At 47.4% G+C, this 20,722-nt stretch overlaps 1 protein-coding gene across 5 annotated transcripts in view; it reads right to left on the bottom strand.

Annotated features, from left to right (window-relative positions):
• The window catches only part of LOC123371255 (sodium-dependent phosphate transporter 2), a 77,574-nt gene that overhangs the window by 15,243 nt on the left and 41,609 nt on the right, over positions 1-20,722 (bottom strand). For all 5 annotated transcript variants that reach the window (XM_045018637.1, XM_045018634.1, XM_045018636.1 and 2 more), the window contains exons 4-8: positions 20,006-20,091; positions 15,101-15,197; positions 11,637-11,753; positions 9,130-9,336; positions 6,438-7,029 (exon numbers count right to left, since the gene is read on the bottom strand). In XM_045018637.1, coding sequence (XP_044874572.1) covers positions 6,438-7,029; positions 9,130-9,336; positions 11,637-11,753; positions 15,101-15,197; positions 20,006-20,091 — 1,099 coding nt within the window. The remainder of the gene's footprint in view (positions 1-6,437; positions 7,030-9,129; positions 9,337-11,636; positions 11,754-15,100; positions 15,198-20,005; positions 20,092-20,722) is intronic.

The raw sequence follows: 20,722 nt of genomic DNA, 5'->3' as shown, positions 1-20,722 counted from the left end.
TGTCACTGAAATTAACAGCAGGTAAATTTAGAACAAGTAAATTGTTGGCTCATAGTGATGGTAAGAGACTCATCACTGACACTTAAAAGCCCTGCTAGCAATTGGTCAGAAGATAGAAAAGTCTTCATACACTGCAACAGCACAGATGCTTTTTTGTATTAAAATAGTTTTAATTATACTGTATACACTTTTCACTGGCAAAAGGTATCTCTGACTTGAACAAGCCCAGTCCACAATGAAAGGGTTACCTGCTAGTATCACACGACAAACAGGCAAGGCAAAACCTGCTGATCAGTGCTTAGCCCTGGAGGAGTCTGGCTGGGCAGGCTGCTGCTAAGCAGGGGCAGAGAGGAGGGGAATCTGACTGTTGGGCCAGCATCTGGCCACAGAGTCTGATAGGGTACCTTGAGGAGAGGATGATGAGCAACTTGGTTTCAGAAGGAACAGATACTCCCCCCAGTTCCCCTCTGCCTCACACACCAGGGCACTGGATAGAGGACAACCTAATTTCATCTTGTAGTAGCAGAGATAGAGGAGGTGATTCCTAATGAGTCCTGAATAGGGGAGACTATTATCCCCACTGGCCAGATGGGAACTGAAGCACAGGAAGGCTGAGTTGCCACAGCTGACACAGGAAACCCTGTGAAGCAGGGAATCTGTCCCCTCCAACACTCCCAGTCCTTGTGGATGAGGTGGGAAGAAACAAAATCTATCTCATAAATATAAGCCTGAAGGGACCACTCTGGTCACCTAGTCTGCCCTCGTGTGTAACACACAGGCCACAGGACTTCTCTGAATCAATTCCTGTTTGAACCAGAGCATGTCTCTTTTACAAAAACATCCAATCTAATCTGAGGAAATGAGCTAATAAAGGAGACTCTCCTCCCACCCCACTCCCAACACACACACAGGCGGGATCCCGTAATCTGATTCTATGCAGAACACAGGCCCTAGATTTCATCCAAAAATTCCTGCAGCAAGTCCAGAAATTTGTGGTGGAACTAGATCTTCTCTTTTAGAGACCCCAAGGGATGGAGAATCCATCACATCCCTGGGAGCCTGATCCAAAGACTACGGAATTCAGATAAAGCCTTTCCATTAACTGCAGTGGGCTCTGGACCAAGCCCTTGGTGAGCACTGTGCCCTGCCTCTGATGGTGTCAGAGGATTAGGAAGGTGCCCAGCATGCCAGTGGGTTATTAGGTCACTGGGTCCCCCGCCAAAAGTCAGCTACAGGCAGGGTAACCCCTTTGTGTGGAGAGACAGGACTGAGAGGCTTCTTGGGGACAGCCATCAATTCAGACTTCTGAATGCCTAGCTGGATCCCATCACCTACGGTTAGGTATTTTTACAATATTGCACGAGGAACAGTATTGTGCTCCTGATCACTAAAATCCATAGTCCTCCAGAAGATGCATACAATCCTCTCTGGCGGCCAGTAGGGCCCCAGCCCTTCCAGCTTGTTTGGAGACTTAGCCCCAGACAACCAAACACTGGCAGCTCTGCATGCAGTCACACTCTTGGGGCACATCTTTTTGCTAAACTGCCCTTTTCATTCTTGTGTTAACCTCTGAGTGGTCCCGTGTGCTCCGCTTGTGCCTGAGTGCTGAGCCAGTGAAACCTGTACACGCCACACAATTAATTAAGTTTAACAACAACATTTTTTCAGAGCTTCTGTTCTAACGCATTTAGCTGGGATTTAAAATTCTTTAGCTTTTATTCAGCACGTGCACACCATGTTGTCACATGGCTCCTGGATTGGCTCTGGAACAGATCCAGTGTCGTTGCCACAGCACATTTAAGCTTACAGCATGGAGGTGGCCTGAACGAAACAACCAGCCAAATAAGGTATTATCGTTGCTCTCTGCTGCTTTGAACAGTCAGCCGCTATTGCTACTATCCCTGTTGATGTCAGCCCAAAGAGGAGCCCAGAGTGCTGCAAATGCTGAATCCTAAGGCAAAAATTTGAGCTATTTACGGTGTTGGTATGATATTAGCATGTGGAAATATGCATCATGAAGGACTGTTGAGGCCAGATTTCCTGGCTCAGCTATCATGGTCAGTGAGTCCATTCTAACTTGGTTTGGGAGGCAATACACCGATTTAACCTCTTCAAGGCCTGAATCAAAAGTCTTCCCCTAGTCTCTTCTGTATGATGGAACACATGGAACATATCCATATTATTATTTACTGTGCACCAAAAGTCCAATCAACAATGTACAAAGCATGGGAGAACACTGACCTGCAGGAAGCTTACAATACAATCCACATTAGACATCACTTGTTCAGTTTCTCCTCCCTTGGTTTTCACACCTCAACTGCTAGAACAGGGCCTCATCCTCCCTGATTGATCTAACCTCGTTATCTCTAGCTTGCTTCTTGCTTGCTTATATATACCTGCCCCTGGAAATTTCCACTACTTGCATCCGAAGAAGTGGGTATTCACCCACGAAAGCTCATGCTGCAAAACGTCTGTTAGTCTATAAGGTGCCACAGGATTCTTTGCTGAGTCTACATGTAATTATCAACCAGCCTGTACATCACTATAATGAACTTACATAAAATATAAAATAGGGCAAACATCAAACTTCATACAGCTGATAATTTATAACTCTCCCCCTCTTCTCTCTCTTTATCCTCTCCCACACTTGAAGGGTCCGTAGGAAAGGGCCTGGCAGAAGAGATGTGGCAAATGAGGGGTGGGTGTTCCAATGTAGGGGGAGTCTTGGGGAAGGAGGACAAGACGGGAGTGAGGAGCCTGGTAAGGGAGCAGGAGGAGATGAAGCCTTGAAGATGTGGATTAAGAGAGAAACTTAGGACAGAAAGAAAGGGAAGTTAGCTGACAGGATTCAAAGAGAGAGAGTGAAAGAGAAGCCTTGCAGCAGCATTTGTAAAGGACTGAAAACAGGTAAGTTGAGAAGCTGAAGACAGAATTAAAAAGGCTGCAGAAGTCGGAATGTGAGAGAGTCTGGCCCAGGGTTTTGGTGGTAGGATTTTAGCAATGTTGTATAGGCTATAACCTTGGAAAAGCATCAGATGACACTGGGACTACAGTCTCTTAAATGATATATTTTCTCCAAATCTCTGGATTGCTTTAGAGGACAACTTGAAAAATGAGTCCACTACCTTGCTAGAGTGGAAATTCCTGACCTCTGTGGGGCTAACTTGCAAGCCTGAAGGGATGTGGCTCCACAGCTCAATACTCAGGGGGCTGCCTCTTATCTGGGAATCTGAATCACATCCTTCTAAAGTTCACCAAAGATACAGGTCCGCTTTGTCCACGGGAATTGAGGGGGCTGAAACAGCTTTAACCTTGGCAAGCAGCGCTGGGGGCTTAACCACAGCCTTTTTGGAAGTTGGGACTTGTGTAGAGCCTGCTAAAAACAGAAAGCCGTCTGCCTCAAAGAGAGACCAAGCAGAAGGGTGCCCTTCCCCTGGGGAGACTGAGAGAACTTGGAGAGTTCTCGTCTCAGGGAAACTGCAGTTTTAGCAAACAGTGTAGAGCCAGGAAGGGCAGCGTGGAAACCTCAAGTCAGAATCCACCAGGAACACTCAGTCCACAAGAACTGCCATGCAACATGAGTCAAAGGTTCTCTCTAGGGCAGCGTACTCGTCACTGGAAAATGCCTCAGCAGCCGTGATAATAGCCCCACAAGTTATCTTACTCTGGCCCCAAGGAATTGGTTCTAATACCGGGCAGAAATGAGTGTGCTCTCCCCTGGAGAAAGGTATGCAGTGTTGTTGTAACTGTGTTGGTCCCAAGGCATTAGAGACAAAAGGTGGGGAGGTAATATCTTTTATTGGACCAACTTCTGTTGGTGAGAGAGGAGGAAGAAGGCTGGAGGAAGGTGGCATATACAAACTGAGTGAGCTGGCTAAGCCTCGTAAGTTTCCTCCAACATACATAAACAGCGGCCACCACAAATCCAAAAGAAGAGTGGAAGCGCTGGGCCCCAAGCCTCCCAGACAAAAGGCAACCCACACAACAGCACACAGCCTGCTCATGGCCACTTCCTGCAACCTAGGGGCGCAAGCCACGCAGAAGGAGAAAAGGCTTCCTGATCAGAAGCACCGTGCCAGTAGCCTGTGTGCGCGCGATACAGCAGCCCAAAACCTCATTATCCTTTGCACTGCCATGCTGCATTACACATGGGTACCTAATTTCCTGGCCACTATCACTGCTCAGCCTCTGCGAGACTCTGCCTTTCTCACATCCCTCCCTTTTTATTTTAAAGGGTTTCTATTCCGGTATTGTCCAGTGCAACTCCATATTTATTGCCCTATTTCCTCTCCCCTTCCTAAACCACCCCCTGCTACGCTACCACTTTGCCTTTTTGACTCCTGTCACCTTATTCTACCCTTTTGTCCTGGTCTAAAGCTCTCACAACCAGTCCCACCAGTCATTATTGACACTGAGGGGGCCTTTTTTCAACATGGGGGAGGGGGGGAACCAGAAGAGTTGGTGAGATATAAAGAAGTTTGCCATTTCTTACAGTGCTTATCCCAAACACTGCTTGGGATATACTCCTACGCTCAGGCCTTGATCCTGGAGCTGACTGCACAAGGACACACTCCTGTATTTGCACTGAGCTTCAGTAAAGTCAATGGGGCTCCGCAGAGGAGTAGGGAGGAATACATCCACATGAGTCAACTGCAGGATCAGGGCCTTAGATTTGGAGCCCTGAGATCCTGAACCATCCTTTTGTGGTATATACACAGTGCCTAACTTGAAGGAACCCCAAGCCTTTGCTGAAGCCTCCAGGCATCACCACAATACAAATAATACGCAATACAGAATTAAAGAAAAACAGGCTAACAAGCAACAGTTAAATAAATGCCTTGCACAAAATTAAGTGAAGTCTGTTTTGTCCTTGCAATTTTATCAGTCAAGAGACCTTGAAATAAACAAAGTATATGATAAAAATGTGCACCCTCTGACCAGGGGTGGCTCTAAGCACGGCAGTCCCAAGCATGGCAGTCAGGCAGCTTTTGGCGACATGCCTGCGGGAGGTCTGCCGGTCCTGCGCCTTCGGCGTACCTGCTGCCGAAGCCGTGGGACCGGGGACCTCCCGCAGGCATGCCGCCGAAGGCTGCCTGACTGCCACCCTCACAGTGACCGTCAGGCCGCCCCCCGCAGCTTGCCACCCCAGACACGCACTTGGTGCGCTGATGCCTGCCTCTGACCCCTGCTCTGCAGTGTGATATGGATGGGAAGACCCTAGCACCTGCCACATCCTTAATTATTTCAGCATGGGCTGTGTGGGAGTAAGGGTCCACATCTATGGACCAACACTATGTGACATGCAAAATGCACTCCTGGATCATTGCTGCAGTAGCAAGTCAGTCTCAAAAGAATGTACTATAGTATATGCAGCCAGTTAAAACCACTTAAACGTTTGTTTAGTTCCCATAACCACATTACAAAAATATTCTGAAATGGGCAAAGTGGGGAATAAAGTGGATCCCAGAACAAAGTATGAATCTAGTCAAAATGAAAAAATCATGTGAAGGGATTAAACTATTAAGCGCAATAAGTCAGACTGGAGAGAGTCTGTGCCATGTCTTTTCTCCTACAGAAGTGCAGACTTTGGAAATCATGCTAGTGGTCTCATTGAAATGAATGGGAGTAAAATCCTATTCCCCATGAGCAAAGGTGTCAGAAGCGGGCTCAAAGTTTGGTTTTCATGTCAACTCTTTACCCCCCAACACAAACTGTAGCCAGTTTGTAACAGAACGTTTGATCTTCAGAGTGGAGAGACGTTAATAGTAGGGTGCCCCACAGTTTAGCAGTGGGACCAGCATCACTAAGCCTGCTTATTAAGAGGGATATTTTCAAAGGCACAAGAGGCAGCAACTCCCTGGTGGGCCCCATTTGCACCTTGGGAAGTCTCCCCCCCCAGCCCCCAGAGCTTTGGAAGAAGTAGACAGTGAGCTGGTGACGCTGTTTTGGTTAGTAAAATGAGAACAGAGAAATTCTACATGACTGGAACACACTGAATGATTGGGCACCATGATGAAAGATTAACTTCAGTCTAAGCACACTGACAAAAATAGTCTAAACTTCTCATTTGCTGATGGGCTCTGATCTCCGAGTAAAAATAGCTCCCAAGGGTAGGGACTGTCTTTGTTTTGCTTGTTTATGCAGAGTCTACCACACAACAGGGCCCTGATCCCTGACAGGGGCCTCCGTGTGCTGCAGTTCACCAAAACTTGAACTATTTAAGCATAGAATAGAAAAGAGGTTACCACTATGGGGAAAGAAAATATTCATTGAGCAGCCCAAGTCTTTAGAAACATTGGCTATATCAATGTAGTAAGATTCTCTAGCAAAGCAATGATGTCTCAGTGCTTACATACACCCCTCCTGGGTGCCAAATAATTCTCCAAGCACTGAGTTTAATTAATAAGCACTCCGCTTGTGAGTTCTCACACACTTACCTGACATCATTACCGCCATGGGCAAAAGATCCAAAGCAGGCTGTTAGGATCTGGAGAAAGTGAAAAAGTAGGTGGACCTGAGAGGTGTCCTTCTCCTCCTTTTCCTCTTCTACAGAATCTTCTGGGAGTTGGTTAGGATCTGCTAGGTCTGATGCCAACTTCATTTCCACACCACCTTCATCTGCCTCAATCTCTGCCTCAGCTACAGCATTGCAGTAGCTAGAGTAGCTATCATAGCGAACTCTCTTTTTAGAATAGGCCACTGTGTCTCCCACCAACTTTTCACTGTCTTCTGGGGTTGATGGATCAACTGCCTTGAAGGATGAATGGACTGGCATTCCACAGATGGCAGCTGTGTAACAAGTGTAGCTGTTGTTGCGACGCAGTATCTTGTAATTGTTTTCTTGTGAGGGCCTATCGTTGTTTGCCCTGTCCAGATGTATTTTGTGTAGCAAGTCTTTGTACAACCCTGAGTCTTTATGCACAGTGTGGTACACCTGGCCATCACTCCTCACATGGCCGCCATCAAAATTAAAAGTGCCATTGGAAACAGGAGATTTCATGGTGGTTTGCGTCATAGAAAAAGCCCTTCCTGTAAAGGCAGATGGTCAGATTTTATTTCTATCATATGAAATATGAAAGTTCTATGCTTATCAAGACACCAAAACAAGGTGTAAATGGCTGAAGGGACAGCCATCTGCAGTATATGATACAGAAGTTCATCTCGGATACATGAATGCATTGATCAATTTAAAACCAAACATGCTCTCTGGAAATTTCCACTACATGTGTCTGACGAAGTGGGTATTCACCCACAAAAGCTTATGCTCCAATACGTCTGTTAGTCTATAAGGTGCCATAGGACTCTTTGTCGCTTTGAACCAAACACGGTTAACTTTTAAGGGAATGTCTACAGTTGGGAGTATGGATGGTTTTATGGTTAAGGCACTGATCTGTGCCTCAGTATATCTTTGCTCAAGTCCCAGATCTCCCACAGACCCGCTGTGTGAATTTGGGCATGTGCCTTAGACTGGAATTTGGGTGCCTAACACAAGGCAACTTTTAAAATTCTACCCATAATCTCTCTCTGTCTGAATTACCCATTTCTAAAATGGTAGTAAATACTACCTTCCTACTCACCTTTGTTTGGCTTGTCTATTTAGATTGTAAGCATTCCAGGACAGGAACAGTCCTCTGACTATGGGTTTCTTCAGAGTAAGGGGAAAATTTTCAAAAGTGCCTAGGTGACCTAGAAACCTAACTCCCATTTTTAAAAGTGCCTAAGTCACTTTTGAAAATGGAGATTTAAGTGTGTTTGAAAATTTTACACTAAATAAATAATATAGTGCCATGCAACTTTACTGGTAGTCAATCATTGGATTTTGGGAGCACTGATTGTACAGACGCCATGAACTGAACCCCAAAGCTTATGAATAAAAGCATATTACTGTGGGCACGCTAACAATATTACAAATAAAGTTGTTAATGTTGCCCAGTTAAAAGTTCAGAAACGGAAAAGTTAAAGCTGCTAAAGAAATGTTAATAAACATATTGAATATCCTGTATTTTTTACTTCTATTGACATAATAAACATAGTGACACACTGCTATTTTTATCTATATTGTATGCTTGTCTACACACGTTTATATTAAATGTGGATTACAGGATTCACAGAGTGGCTAAGTTAACATTGCTGAAGACACCTTAACTTTTCCATTTCTGAACTTTGGGGATTTTAACTATTCAACATTAAAATATTGTTGTTTTGTTTTATTTTAAGAAGGTCTGTAGTGGTAGTATACATTTATGGAGATAATATATCCAATTAGTTTGTTCTCACCAGATCAAATGGTCCACTATTAATAGTAATTATACAGGTCAGTATAGACACTGCTTCGGTGTCAATGAGAAAAAGAAAAACTCACAGCTGACTAGCTAATAGGCACCACTCAGCCAACTGTGCCTCTTAATTGTGAAAAACGGCATTTACTTATATGCACTGCACACTTAGGCCATAACCATGCCAACTGCACCGTGCCGCAAGGACAAAACCTTGCATCCATGTAGAGCTCCATCCAAATCAATGTGGCTCTGTGTGAGCACAGGGATCCAGCCACACAAACCAGCTTGCAGAATCAGGGCTTCAAACGGGAGCTTTATTACACACATGGACTTGTAAGTGTCATTCTTCTAGTGAATATACTCCAAATGGTCATAAATTTGTAAACTCAAGCCCAACATTTTCCCAAACTAGCTAGAACAGTATACTCTGAATTTCCATGCTAAATTTGAACTTCTATAGTTCAGCTGCTTTCGTACTCTCTGCCTTCTAAAATGTGGTTTTAAGAATAGGAAATAAGTATTATCAGGAATAGAAGAATTTCCTTTTTCAGTTGTATATAAAACTCAAATACTGCCAAACAACATTTCCTCTCTTTGTTTTTGAAATCATCTTTGGAAAACTTACCTCAAAAAAAGAGAATATTTTCACTAAGTTGTGAGCAAGCAAAAAAATAGCTAACATGAACTGCTGTAGGAAAACATACAAGTGGATACATAGTGAGAGGAAGGGTTTGTAAGAACTGTTAAGTTACAAAGACAATTATACTTAATATAGATGGATGTAACACGTGCCCATGACGAAGATACCCCATCAACACAATGAAAGACAAGACAGTTAATGTTTTCTTACCATATGGCACACGGGGATGGTTTCCATTTGCTATGCCGCTATCTGACACTCCAGCAGCTTCTGTTATTGGGCCAGTGAGGGGAATCGTGCTCTCATCAGTTGCTTTGACTCCAGGAAGCTCTTTAAAAACAGGTGTCTCCTCCTCTTGAATTTTATCAAGACTTTCATCCGATATCCTTGACAACGCGGCTTCTTTCTTTAACCGGCCTAAGGAAATGTCATGATTATAATTCTAAACCAATCTTTTATAGGATGGTTAGGGTTATTCAAACTTATCTATACTACTGCTGGTGTTCCTAACAAAATGCCAGTATCATTAAAAATATAAACTTGAATACAGCAACTTGAGTGGTTTGGTTTCTGTTTTGTTAATTAATCTAGACATACATTCTTTCATGGGAATTTATTACTAGCATATTTATCTTCATTAGCCTCTCTGAGAACCATGAAAATGCCTTGTGCCTATCTACAAGTTCACTAGGTGAAGTTATTGAAGTCCTCCAATTTGCTAATGCAATCTGAAGCTTTCTATTTTTTAAAACTCTGCAACCCTGTTCAGCGGACATCACAAGGTAGTTTTAAGTTAAAAACCTATTGTAAAACAAAAAGCCTTGATTAGTTTAACTTTACAGTAAAATAAAAGAAATGTTTTAAATACAGTCATTGTGCAAGTCCTTTTTCTTTCCTTTAACGCCTATATTTCAAAACCTAAAACAGAATACAGTTGAACCCTGTTATGTCGCCGGCCTAGGGGTTTGCCAAAAATAGTCCAGATAACCGATGATCGAGATAAACCCCTATCCACCCCCCCACCCCTGAACTCCCCTGCCCTCTCTCCAACACCCCCTCCCTGCCCCCTTACCGCGGTGCCTGCACGTGGCTGGATCCGGCGAAGCGGGACGGGGAAGCGGGGCCGGGCGGCCGTGGACGGGGACCCGGAGCCGGGCAGCCAAAGAAGCGGGACCCGGTAAGCGGGCCGGGCGGCAGGCGAAGCGGGACCGGGTAAGCGGGGCCGGGCGGCAGGCGAAGCGGGGACCGGGTAAGCGGGGCGGGCGGGCGGCAGGCGAAGCGGGGACCGGGTAAGCGGGCCGGGCGGCAGGCGAAGCGGGACCGGGTAAGCGGGGCCGGGCGGGTGGGCGGGGACGGGCAGGGACCGGGTATGCGGGGCCGGGCGGGCGGGCGGCGACGGGCAGGGGCGGCGTAGGCGGGGCCGGGCGGGCGGGGAGGGACCGGGTATGCGGGGCCGGGCGGGCAGGGACCGGGTAAGCGGGGCCGGGCGGGCGGGCGGCAGGCGAAGCGGGGACCGGGTAAGCGGGGCCGGGCGGGCGGGCGGGGCCGGGCAGGGACGGGGTATGCGGGGCCGGGCGGGCGGGGATGGGCAGGGACCGGGTATGCGGGGCCGGGCGGGCGGGCAGGGACCGGGTATGCGGGGCCGGGCGGGCAGGGACCGGGTATGCGGGGCCGGGCGGGCGGGTGGGGACGGGCAGGGACCGGGTATGCGGGGCTGGGCGGCGGGGACGGGCAGGGTCCGGGTATGCGGGGCCGGGCGGGTGGGCGGGGACGGGCAGGGACCGGGTATGCGGGGGCGGGCGGGCAGCGAAGCGGAGCCGGGCGGACGGGAGGCGAAGCGGGGACCGGCGACGCGGAGCCGGGCGGGGGGGCGGCAGGCGAAGCGGGGACCAGGTATGTGGGCCGGGCGGGCGGGGACGGACAGGGACCGGGTATGCGGGGCCGGGCGTCGGGACGGGCAGGGACCGGGTATGCGGGGGCGGGCGGGCGGCGAAGCGGAGCCGGGCGGGCGGGCAGCGAAGCGGGGACCGGCGAAGCGGAGCCGGGCGGGGGGGCGGAAGGCGAAGCGGGGACCAGGTATGCGGGGCCGGGCGGCCGGGGACGGGCAGGGACCGGGTATGCGGGGCCGGGCGGGCGGGCGGGGAAGGGCAGGGCCCGGGTATGCGGGGCCGGGCGGGCGGGGCCGGGCAGGGACCGGGTATGCGGGGCCGGGCGGGCGGGCGGGGACGGGCAGGGACCGGGTATGCGGGGCCGGGCGGGCGGCGAAGCAGAGCCGGGCGGACGGGCGGGCGGCGCAGCGGGGACCGGCGATGCGGGGCCGGGCGGGCGGCAGGCCAAGCGGGGACCAGGTATGCGGGGCCGGGCGGGGACGGGCAGGGACCGGGTATGCGGGGACGGGCGGCTGGGGACACGGTGGGTCGGGGACGCGGGGAGCCGGGCGGCTGGGGAACCGCGCGGCTGGAGAGCCGGGGAGCGGGCGGCTGGGGACACGGTGGGTCGGGGACGCGGGGAGCCGGGCTTGAGATATTAGGGTTCGGGGAATCGACATAAGGGATGAGAAACCCATAAGACAAAGAGGGAGTTTGGCGGTTCCACTTGTAAAACGTCGACTTAATAGGGTTGGCAAGTTAACCGAGGTCGAGATAAATGGGTTCGACTGTATATTAAAGTTCACAAGGGATTTTACACCACTAGCATTTCATCTACCAAATACTTACTTGCTATTTTTCTCTTCATCCACGGACACACAAAAATCCACACTAGAACAGCAAATACTATAGCTATACCAAATGATGTTAGGACTATTATCCATATAGGAAGTACCAGTCCTAGCACTGTGAAGAGAAAAGGAGAAGAAAGTTAAAGGTTAATGTGCAAAAATGTCAGTTCCTTAAAATATTACAACTTCAGTACTAAAGATAACACCCTGCCTAACTGAACCCCACATCTTGGTAGCCAAGAAGCTCTTTCAGCAGGGCTGGCATTGTTTTGATGCAGCAAGCCTGTACAAGGGAAGGGATAAAGCTTTTGAAAAGGGTCAGTTTGGCCGATTAAGACCTCAGTTATGGCAAAAATGAAATTTCACTTCTTTGGCAAATGCCATACACTGAGGTGAAGAATGAACTATTTCTCTATGGCTAGAAAGTTAACGTTTGAAGTGGATTTACAAACTATACTGAAAACAAATGCATTGGAACAGGAATTTCACTTGAGACTATTCAGTGCAACTCCTTTATTTACACTGACTAAAAGAAGAAAAAAAAAACAGGAGTACTTGTGGCACCTTAAAGACTAACAAATTTATTTAAGCATGAGCTTTCGTGAGCTACAGCTCACTTCTTCAGATGCATAGACCATGTCAGAGTCTACCCTCACTTGAAACTGGGGGGTTTCAAGGTGAGGACCCGCATATATTCCCCCCACCCTAAAATCCTAGGGTAGGTCTCCTTTTCGCTGCCACCACCTCGGTCAATTTACGTGGGCTGGGACACCCCTGTATTCCCCCTCCCCCTCCTCTTTCCAGAGACGTTCCCTGGGGAAATACAGATCAACTCACAGAGGAGGAACCTTCCCCCTCCCCTCTCTGCCCAGAGATAAGCTGTCTCACCACCGAGAGAGACTGTCTTAGCCCCTCCCCTGTATTCACAGTAGAGGGATTTAATCAAATCTTTATAGAAAGAATTTATTAAAAGAAAAACAAGAAAATACAGAATCCCGGTATCTCTCCTAGGAAAAGGGAGGGGGGAGGAAGCAGGGGGAATGGTTTATTTCTCCTGGGTGTAAGAACTCCATGGATTTGGGGCTCTTGGAATCCCCTAGGATTTTGGGGAAGGACTGTGTCTCAATCCACATATCTGATTGAGTGGTGGCAGCTTACTAGATCTAAACGAGGATTTTAGTTTAGAGGGAAACCAAGTCAGGTCCCCACATTGGAGCCCAACAGCTCCAAGTGGGGGTGAGACCTATGACATGGTCTATGACCTATGCATCCGAAGAAGTGAGCTGTAGCTCACGAAAGCTCATGCTTAAATAAATTTGTTAGTCTTTAAGGTGCCACAAGTACTCCTGTTTTTTTTTGCGGATACAGACTAACACGGCTGCTACTCTGAAACCTAAAAGAAAAAAGATGAACCTCTTGAAAATGTACAGGCTTGAGTGTTACAGATTCTCAGCTGTTGTCAGCCTCAACACGTAGAGATTTGGGGGCCATACGTTCACGAGTATTTTCTAGTGCACTATTTAGGCATGTATATACCCTTGAGATGCAGAAGAAAGTTGGTATTAAGGTAATAACACTGGCAAAGTGGGTGTTGTCTCCTCCTCTGGGGATTGTCCCCTAGAGAACAGCAGCTTTTTGTTACTATCAGCAAAGGAAGTAACATCATCAGCAGAGACATCATCAGCTCATCTGCACTGCATGCAAAATGTCCTCAGTTCATAGCCTACTGGTAACCCATGTGAGAGGGATGGTCAGGTACACACACACATCCATAGGTAACCCTGACTCGTGTGGTTGCACAATGGGCTATTTGAAGTCCTAAAATGGCATGCACAGGTTTGAAGACATGATACTTAGGATTTCTGCAACAATGTACATAAGCCCTGCTCCTGCTCCCATAGAAGTCAGTGCAAAATTCCAATCAACATCACTGGTGCTGGACCAGCCGCATAATGAGTGTGAACATCAAGTATTTTAGCATACATCAACCCTTATTGTCTACTATAGTAAATCTTTGCTTTGGACAGTAAACCCTGATGCTCACCTCAACATCTGCTTAATAGGCCACCTGAGTGCCTTGCTCACCAAGGTCTCGATCCTGCAATCCTCAATCATGTGAGTAACTCGTACTCACACAAGTAGCCTCCCTGAAGTCAATAGAGTGCCTTGTGCAAGTTCAATTTGATTATGCATTTAGGAGTTGCAGGATCAGGCCCGCAAGGAAGAAAGAACTTGAGCCTTGATCTTGCAAACACTTATCTTTGTGTTTATCTTGAAAACCATGGGACTACTTAAGCACCTGTGTAAGAGCTTACAGAACAGGGGCCTCAGAGTCTGACCACTTATTTTGCTATGTCTAAAACAGACGTCTCTCTTCATTTATGTCTTGCAGAATGTGTGATGAGAAAGGAAGGATGATAAGATTACTCTTTTGTTTATGTTGTTTATTAAGCCACTGCAGAATGCCTGGCTAACACACTGTGAACAGAACTAGAAAGGAACATTTCTGGTTATCCTTAAACAGCGCGTGCACCAATCCAATTAAGAGAAGGGAATAATTGCAGTACTATCCATCAACATCCCCCTCAGAATCCCTAGTCCCTTCCATGTACTATATGAGGCTTGGTCTACATTTAAATGTCAGTCAACATAGCTCTGTTGGTCAGGGCTGTGAAAAACCACACCTCTGACTATGCTGCTCTAATCCCTTATGTAGATGCAGCTATGCTTCCATCATATATAGCTACTATCGTTCAGGGAGGTGCTGTTCCTACACTAATGGAAAAACTCCTTCGGTCGGAGTAAGCTGCCTCTACACTGCCGGCTGGCTCATGCCAGCATAGCTATGGCAACGCAGCGCTGCTAGTAGTGTCTCTGTAATACACACACACCCTCAAAGGAGTTGCCTTAATGCTACACTGGCTATGGACAGTTTCTTGTAATGAGGGGAAAACAAAGGAAATGAATTTAGATACACGGGGCCAGGCCCTCAACAATGTAGCCAATTTACACCCACTGATAACTGCAGCTTTAAAAAGCCTGACCACTCTCACAACACCCAAGCAGCACTATGTCCTCTATGGCAAAACATCTGGAAAGAATCCCTGTGGGCTGGTCCTGCGCCTCCTAGGAAGCCACAAGTGACAGAGAAGAGGGCAGCAATGGAGCTAAGGATAAAAAGATAAAACCCTCTACTGAACAGAATGTTGATCTTCAGATTGCCATACATGTGTATTTTAAAAATCAAGACAACCATTAAGGTTCTGGGAGACTAATGGAGCGAGATCTACTAATCCTTTGCCTGTATTATTTGTTAACATGAGAATTTAACATGCACTAAATTTTTATTATTATTCAACAGTGCACATCAGGACCTGTTAGCAAATACAAAATGAATTAATACTAATGCAGGGCAGAACAGAGCTTTCCTTCTGGACTTCAAATGCAAGAGTTTGCGCTCACCTGGGGCCCCTGCGTACATGACGGAAAACACATTAATGGCTACTGTAGCAGCATAGAACGCTGGAAGTGCCCGAAGACCATTGGGTACAGGGTCTTCCTGCATAATAATGAGAAAAGAGGAAAAGTCACATGGGTTTGCTGTGTACACAAGAACCAGGACTAGCAAAGGTTGAGACAAAAAATCACCCATCCCCACCATCAGCTGGATGGATCTTCTGGCTTCCCCCCCTACTTCCAACCACTGTGTTCCCTACTCTCCAGCCCAGTTACCCTGGATAGATGCTGAGGAAAAGATTTGGGTTTGTATGATTATTCATAAAACCTACTTTCATAGCAATGGTGCCTCCAGTCACAAACAGGATAGCAGCTTGGGGAAGGCGGCCACCATAGCAGTTTGATGGCGAGTAATTTAAAAATATGGGCGGCAGCATTGTCTCGTGAATGGGGCGCTGGACTCCAGTCAGGAGACCTAGGTTCTGTCCCTGGCTCTGCCACTGACCTGTTGAATGGCCTTGGGCAGGTCACTTCATCTCTCTGTGTCTCTATTTACCCACCCACCCATTTATCTGTCTTGTCCATTTAGACTCTAAGCTCTTTGGGGCAAGGACTCTCACTGTGTGTTTGTACAGAACCCAGTTCAATGGGGCCCTGATCTTGCTAGGGCTCTAGGTATTACTGCAGTGACCTATTCAATGATTTCTAAAAATCTATTTCTAGCCTCTGTTTAAAACCAAGTGCACACTGAATGTTTCCATCTGCTGACAAAGGTTTCTGCATGTGCTAAATAGGTAATTGTATTAAATCGGTGTAGCATATTGACAATCACATGTATAAATGTATCAGATGAGTGTAACAGTGGAAATGCATATAAATCCTTTTGTGCCTCACAAGTAATGCTGTTCAGTGTAAAGAACTGCTATTCCCCAATAGTTACAGTTCTTTAAGATGTAGTCATGGGGGTCTCACTGTAATTTGTATGTTCCTCATGTGCACAAGACCTGAGGTTTTTTGAATAGCAGGATCTGTTGGGGCTGTGCATGTACCCCAAGCCTCCTCCTAAGGGTAGGTCAGCCAGGACTCTCCCTCTCCCTTTAGCAAAACTTTTGATACGGTCTCCCACAGGATTCTTGCCGGCAAGATAAAAAAGTATGGATTGGATAAATGGACTATAAGGTGGATAGAAAGCTTGCTAGATTGTCAGGCTCAATGGGTAGTGATCAATGGCTCCATGTCTAGTTGGCAGCTGGTATCAAGTGGAGTGCCCCAGGGGTCAGTCCTGGGGCCGGTTTTGTTCAACATCTTTATTAATGGTCTGGATGATGGGATAGATTGCACCCTCAGCAAGTTCACAGATGACATTAAGCTGGTGGGAGAGTTAGATACACTGGAGGGCAGGGATAGGGTCCAGAGTGACCTAGACAAATTGGAGGATTGGGCCAAAAGAAATCTGATGAGGACAAGTGCAGAGTCCTGCACTTAGGACGGAAGAATCCCATGCACTGCTACAGGCTGGGGACTGACCGGCTAAGCAGCAGTTCTGCAGAAAAGGACCTGGGGATTACAGTTGATGAGAAGCTGGATATGAGTCAACAGTGTGCCCTTGTTGCCAAGAAGGCTAACGGTGTATTGGGCTGTATTAGTAGGAGCATTGCCAGCAGATCGAGGGAAGTGATTATTCCTGTCTATTTGGCACTGGTGAGGCCTCATCTGGAGCACTGCATCCAGTTTTGATCCCCCCCCCCACTACAAAAAGGATGTGGACAAATTGGAGAGTGTCCAGCGGAGGGCAAGGAAAATGATCAGGGGCCTGGGGCACATGACTTGTGAGGAGAGGCTGAGAGAACTGGGCTTGTTTAGTCTGCAGACAAGAAGAGTGAGTGGAGATTTGATAGCAGCCTTCAACTACCTGACAGGGGGGTTCCAAAGAGGATGGAGCCTGGCTGTTCTCAGTGGTGGCAGATGACAGAACAAGAAGCAATGGTCTCAAGTTGCAGTGGGGAGGTCTAGGCTGGATATTAGGAAACACTTTCACGAGGAGGGTGGTGAAGCACTGGAATGGGTTCCCTAGGGAGGTGGTAGAATCTCCATCCTTAGAGGTTTTTAAGGCCCAGCTTGACAAAGCCCTGGCTGGGATGATTTAGTTGGAGTTGGTCCTGCTTTGAGCAGGGGGTTGGACTAGATACCTCCTGAAGTCTCTTCCAATCCTGATATTCTATGATAACCTAGTCCAATGGTTCCTTTGGCAGCTGAGGATGACTCACAGGTTCCACATGGACCACATCTCAAAGATCCACAGTTACTCTAGGCCAAGTAAACATTCTCTCTTCTTCGAGTACATGTCATTGTAGATCCCACTACAGGTGACTGGCACACAGCCTCTCCTCTGGATGGTAGGAGTGAGGCGTTTCAGCTGCATTAAATCAAACAATGGTAGCAGTACTGCTCTCCTGAGCTTGGCACTTGACCTGGTTGTCCTGTCAAAGGCATAATGTTTAAAGGGAGTGAATGGCTTGCCTACAGCCTTGCAGATCTCAAAGACTGGAATGTTCCTATAGCAGGTGGAAGAGGCTGCCTGTGCCCTGGTGGAGTATGCATTGATGTTCAGAGGGAGAGACTTGCCAGCCATCTGATAGAAGGTGGAAACGCATATTGTGATCCATTTGGAGGGTCTCTATGACTGGATGGCTTGGCCTTCTGATGAGTGCCAGAACTGGCCACAAAGAAGGAGAGAGACAGCCAGAAAGGGTTGGGCCTATTAAGAAAATAGAGCAGAATTCTGGACACATCCAAAGTATGCAGCTTCTTGCCTGCCAGCATCTCGTGCAGCATCACAAGTCTTAATGAGCGTAGAGTACTATCTGCTTGCTACACAGCTCTGTGAGTCCTCGATTATGGCCTGTACCTCTCTTGGGATTCCCAGCACGCATTGTTACTACAGTGGCCACAGACCTGGCCATGGTGTCAAAGACATCCATAACTGTTTGCAAGGCCACTTTGGTCACCAATTGACCTTCTCAATACATGGATGGTAGACCATAGTAACCCCAACAGGGCAGTGGCAGCATACCACAGGAATACGGCTGGCTCTTAGGACAGGCATTGGAGTGGTCAGTACCCAGACAAGGCTGGTGGCAGCTGAGCCTTGTAGGTGAAGCTAGCAGGTCTTTCCATGGTGGTGACCACTGAAGGATAGGCACAAATGTTTGCTCAGTGTATGTGACTCTGCTAGGCAGAAGAAACACTTATTGTGTACATCTTTCTGTGGAATTAGACCATTGCAGGATGGACAGGGTTTGAAGCCTGCAGGTTTTGAGTCCACCATGCTAAGCAACCTTGTATGGAAGGGGTGGGGAATGTAATGTGGAAGGATGGGGCCTAACCAATAATACTCAGTCCAGATGAGTTGATATAGATCATGGCGGTTGTGTGTGGAAGAATCAGAAGAGTTCTGACTGTTTGTAGAAGGTTTAGCCAACGCTTAGAATTAGTGGGTTGGACACTCACCAGGTTCTACCTCACTGCCAAACGCGAGGGAACTGAGAGGAGGGTTGTGACCATCTCATCCTTTTTACCCTCATATGGGAGTAGGAGGCGGCAGCCTGAGGAGGCATGCACAGCCCGGACAGACACTGCTATACAAAAACACTCTGGTCTCACACATGAGGCGCCTCTCACCGAACAGTCGGATCCATGCTGATACATATTCAAAGAACTACTGTGATACATGCACAGTTGTACAAGTTGCTACCCATGTGTATCTAACGTTGTACAAAAAATTGTATATTTTTTGTGTGAAATATGCCATCATGTAATTCATACACACAAGTGGGCTGAGTTTTAAGTTGCATTTTCAGCCTAACCTGTGACTTTTCCTGAGTTTCAAGTGCTTAGATATATGGCTTGATTGTTGTTCTATGTATGTTTTTTGCATTTCATTTCACAGGTTTAAAAAGAGAGGGGGTGAGGGAGACCATCTCACTGAAATGTCCCACATGAAAGGTAGGACATGATGCATTATAATCCCAACGTTCTCCATATCCCCCCACTTTTATTGTTTACATTTATTTATATTAGAAATAAAGAATGAAGCTGAGGCTACTGAAGAGTTACTTATGCCAAAGGAATTAATACTGCATCTATTTAAATTTCCTGTATGGGTTTTTTTGTTCTTGTTTTGGGTCTCTGTGACACCGCATCCCACATTTTGGCCACAGCAGATTGAGAGGTCTGAGGGAGGCAGAAAATGATAATAAAGGAGCATCTGACTTCAAGCACTGCTGGTTTGCAAACAAACGCAGACAGACAGGGGTGGCTCTAGGGATTTTGCCGCCCCAAGCACGGCAGGCAGGCTGCCTCCGGCGGCTCTAGGGATTTTGCCGCCCCAAGCACGGCAGGCAGACTGCCTCCAGCGGCTCTAGGGATTTTGCCGCCCCAAGCACGGCAGGCAGGCTGCCTCTGGCGGCTCTAGGGATTTTGCCGCCCCAAGCACGGCAGGCAGGCTGCCTCCGGCGGCTCTAGGGATTTTGCCGCCCCAAGCACGGCAGGCAGGCTGCCTCCGGCGGTTTGCCTGCAGAGCTTAGAATTTCACACCTGTTAAACTCGGTTTTGTTACTTGGCATTAGCTAATTCACTCCTATTAAATAAAGGTTACGCTAGCACTGTCCTGGTTAAGCATCCTTCATTATCATTTATCATTGTGCAAAGCCATTTTCAAGGAGATATGCTGATAAAGCAGCCATCCCAATATGTCATGTCCCAGTGAAGTAGTGTATATTAAAATAATGCTTTAGATTGACATAGCACCCTTTTAACTCCTTGGAAATGTCGACAACCAAATGGTGCACAGCCTCCAGTATGGCAGTCATGACCTCCATGCACCGGAGTGGAGAGTTGCTAGCCTCTTACCTTCTTTAAAATTAAGAATCTAATCAGCAGAAACAGCATTCCAGACATCAAACCAGATAACAGTGGGGAAATAAACCAAGAGGCAACTGAGGAAAAAAAGATACAACAACCAATAAGTGGCACCATCCCATGTAACTGAGGAAGTTCTGTATTTATCAAATAGGAAAATAACCAGTGGACAAAGTTTATGCTGATTCTTCTCGCACAGCTGGCATTGTGATCATATAGCTTGGGTGCTCTCCTAGGATTTCTAAAAGCATTCAGCATTGGCTTACGTCAACGCCCACTGAAGTTGATGGGAGTTTTACTAATGCTAAGCACTTTTGAAAATCTCACGCAAGAGGTTTCCAGAATAACATTGCAATTACAGCAACTGCACCACTCACAAGAATTTTCCCATGGCTGAATGCTATCGGAATAAGAATCCTGATCTTTGGTTAATCTTTATGGCCCTGAATCCTGAAAGCTGCTCTGGGTGAGCAGACCTCTGTTCCCATTTGGAGCCCTACTGAATTCAGTGGGACTCGGTGCAGGCACAGGGATCTGCCTGTTAGGGGCAACTCACAGGGTCAGGGCCAAGATTTATTGCAACAAGTTACAGAATATACTGTTGTGATCTGAGTTTTGACAAGGCAAATAACTTTTTACGACTGTCAGAAGTGCTCAGAGCTGACCTCGCTCTTCTCCCACTGCACTCAGGGGTAAAACTCCCACTGC

This window comes from Mauremys mutica, chromosome 5 (genome assembly GCF_020497125.1).
Source record: "Mauremys mutica isolate MM-2020 ecotype Southern chromosome 5, ASM2049712v1, whole genome shotgun sequence".
Lineage (NCBI taxonomy): Eukaryota > Metazoa > Chordata > Testudines > Geoemydidae > Mauremys > Mauremys mutica.
Note: the sequence above shows the minus strand (reverse complement) of the source record. Positions and strands in the feature narration are given on the sequence as shown.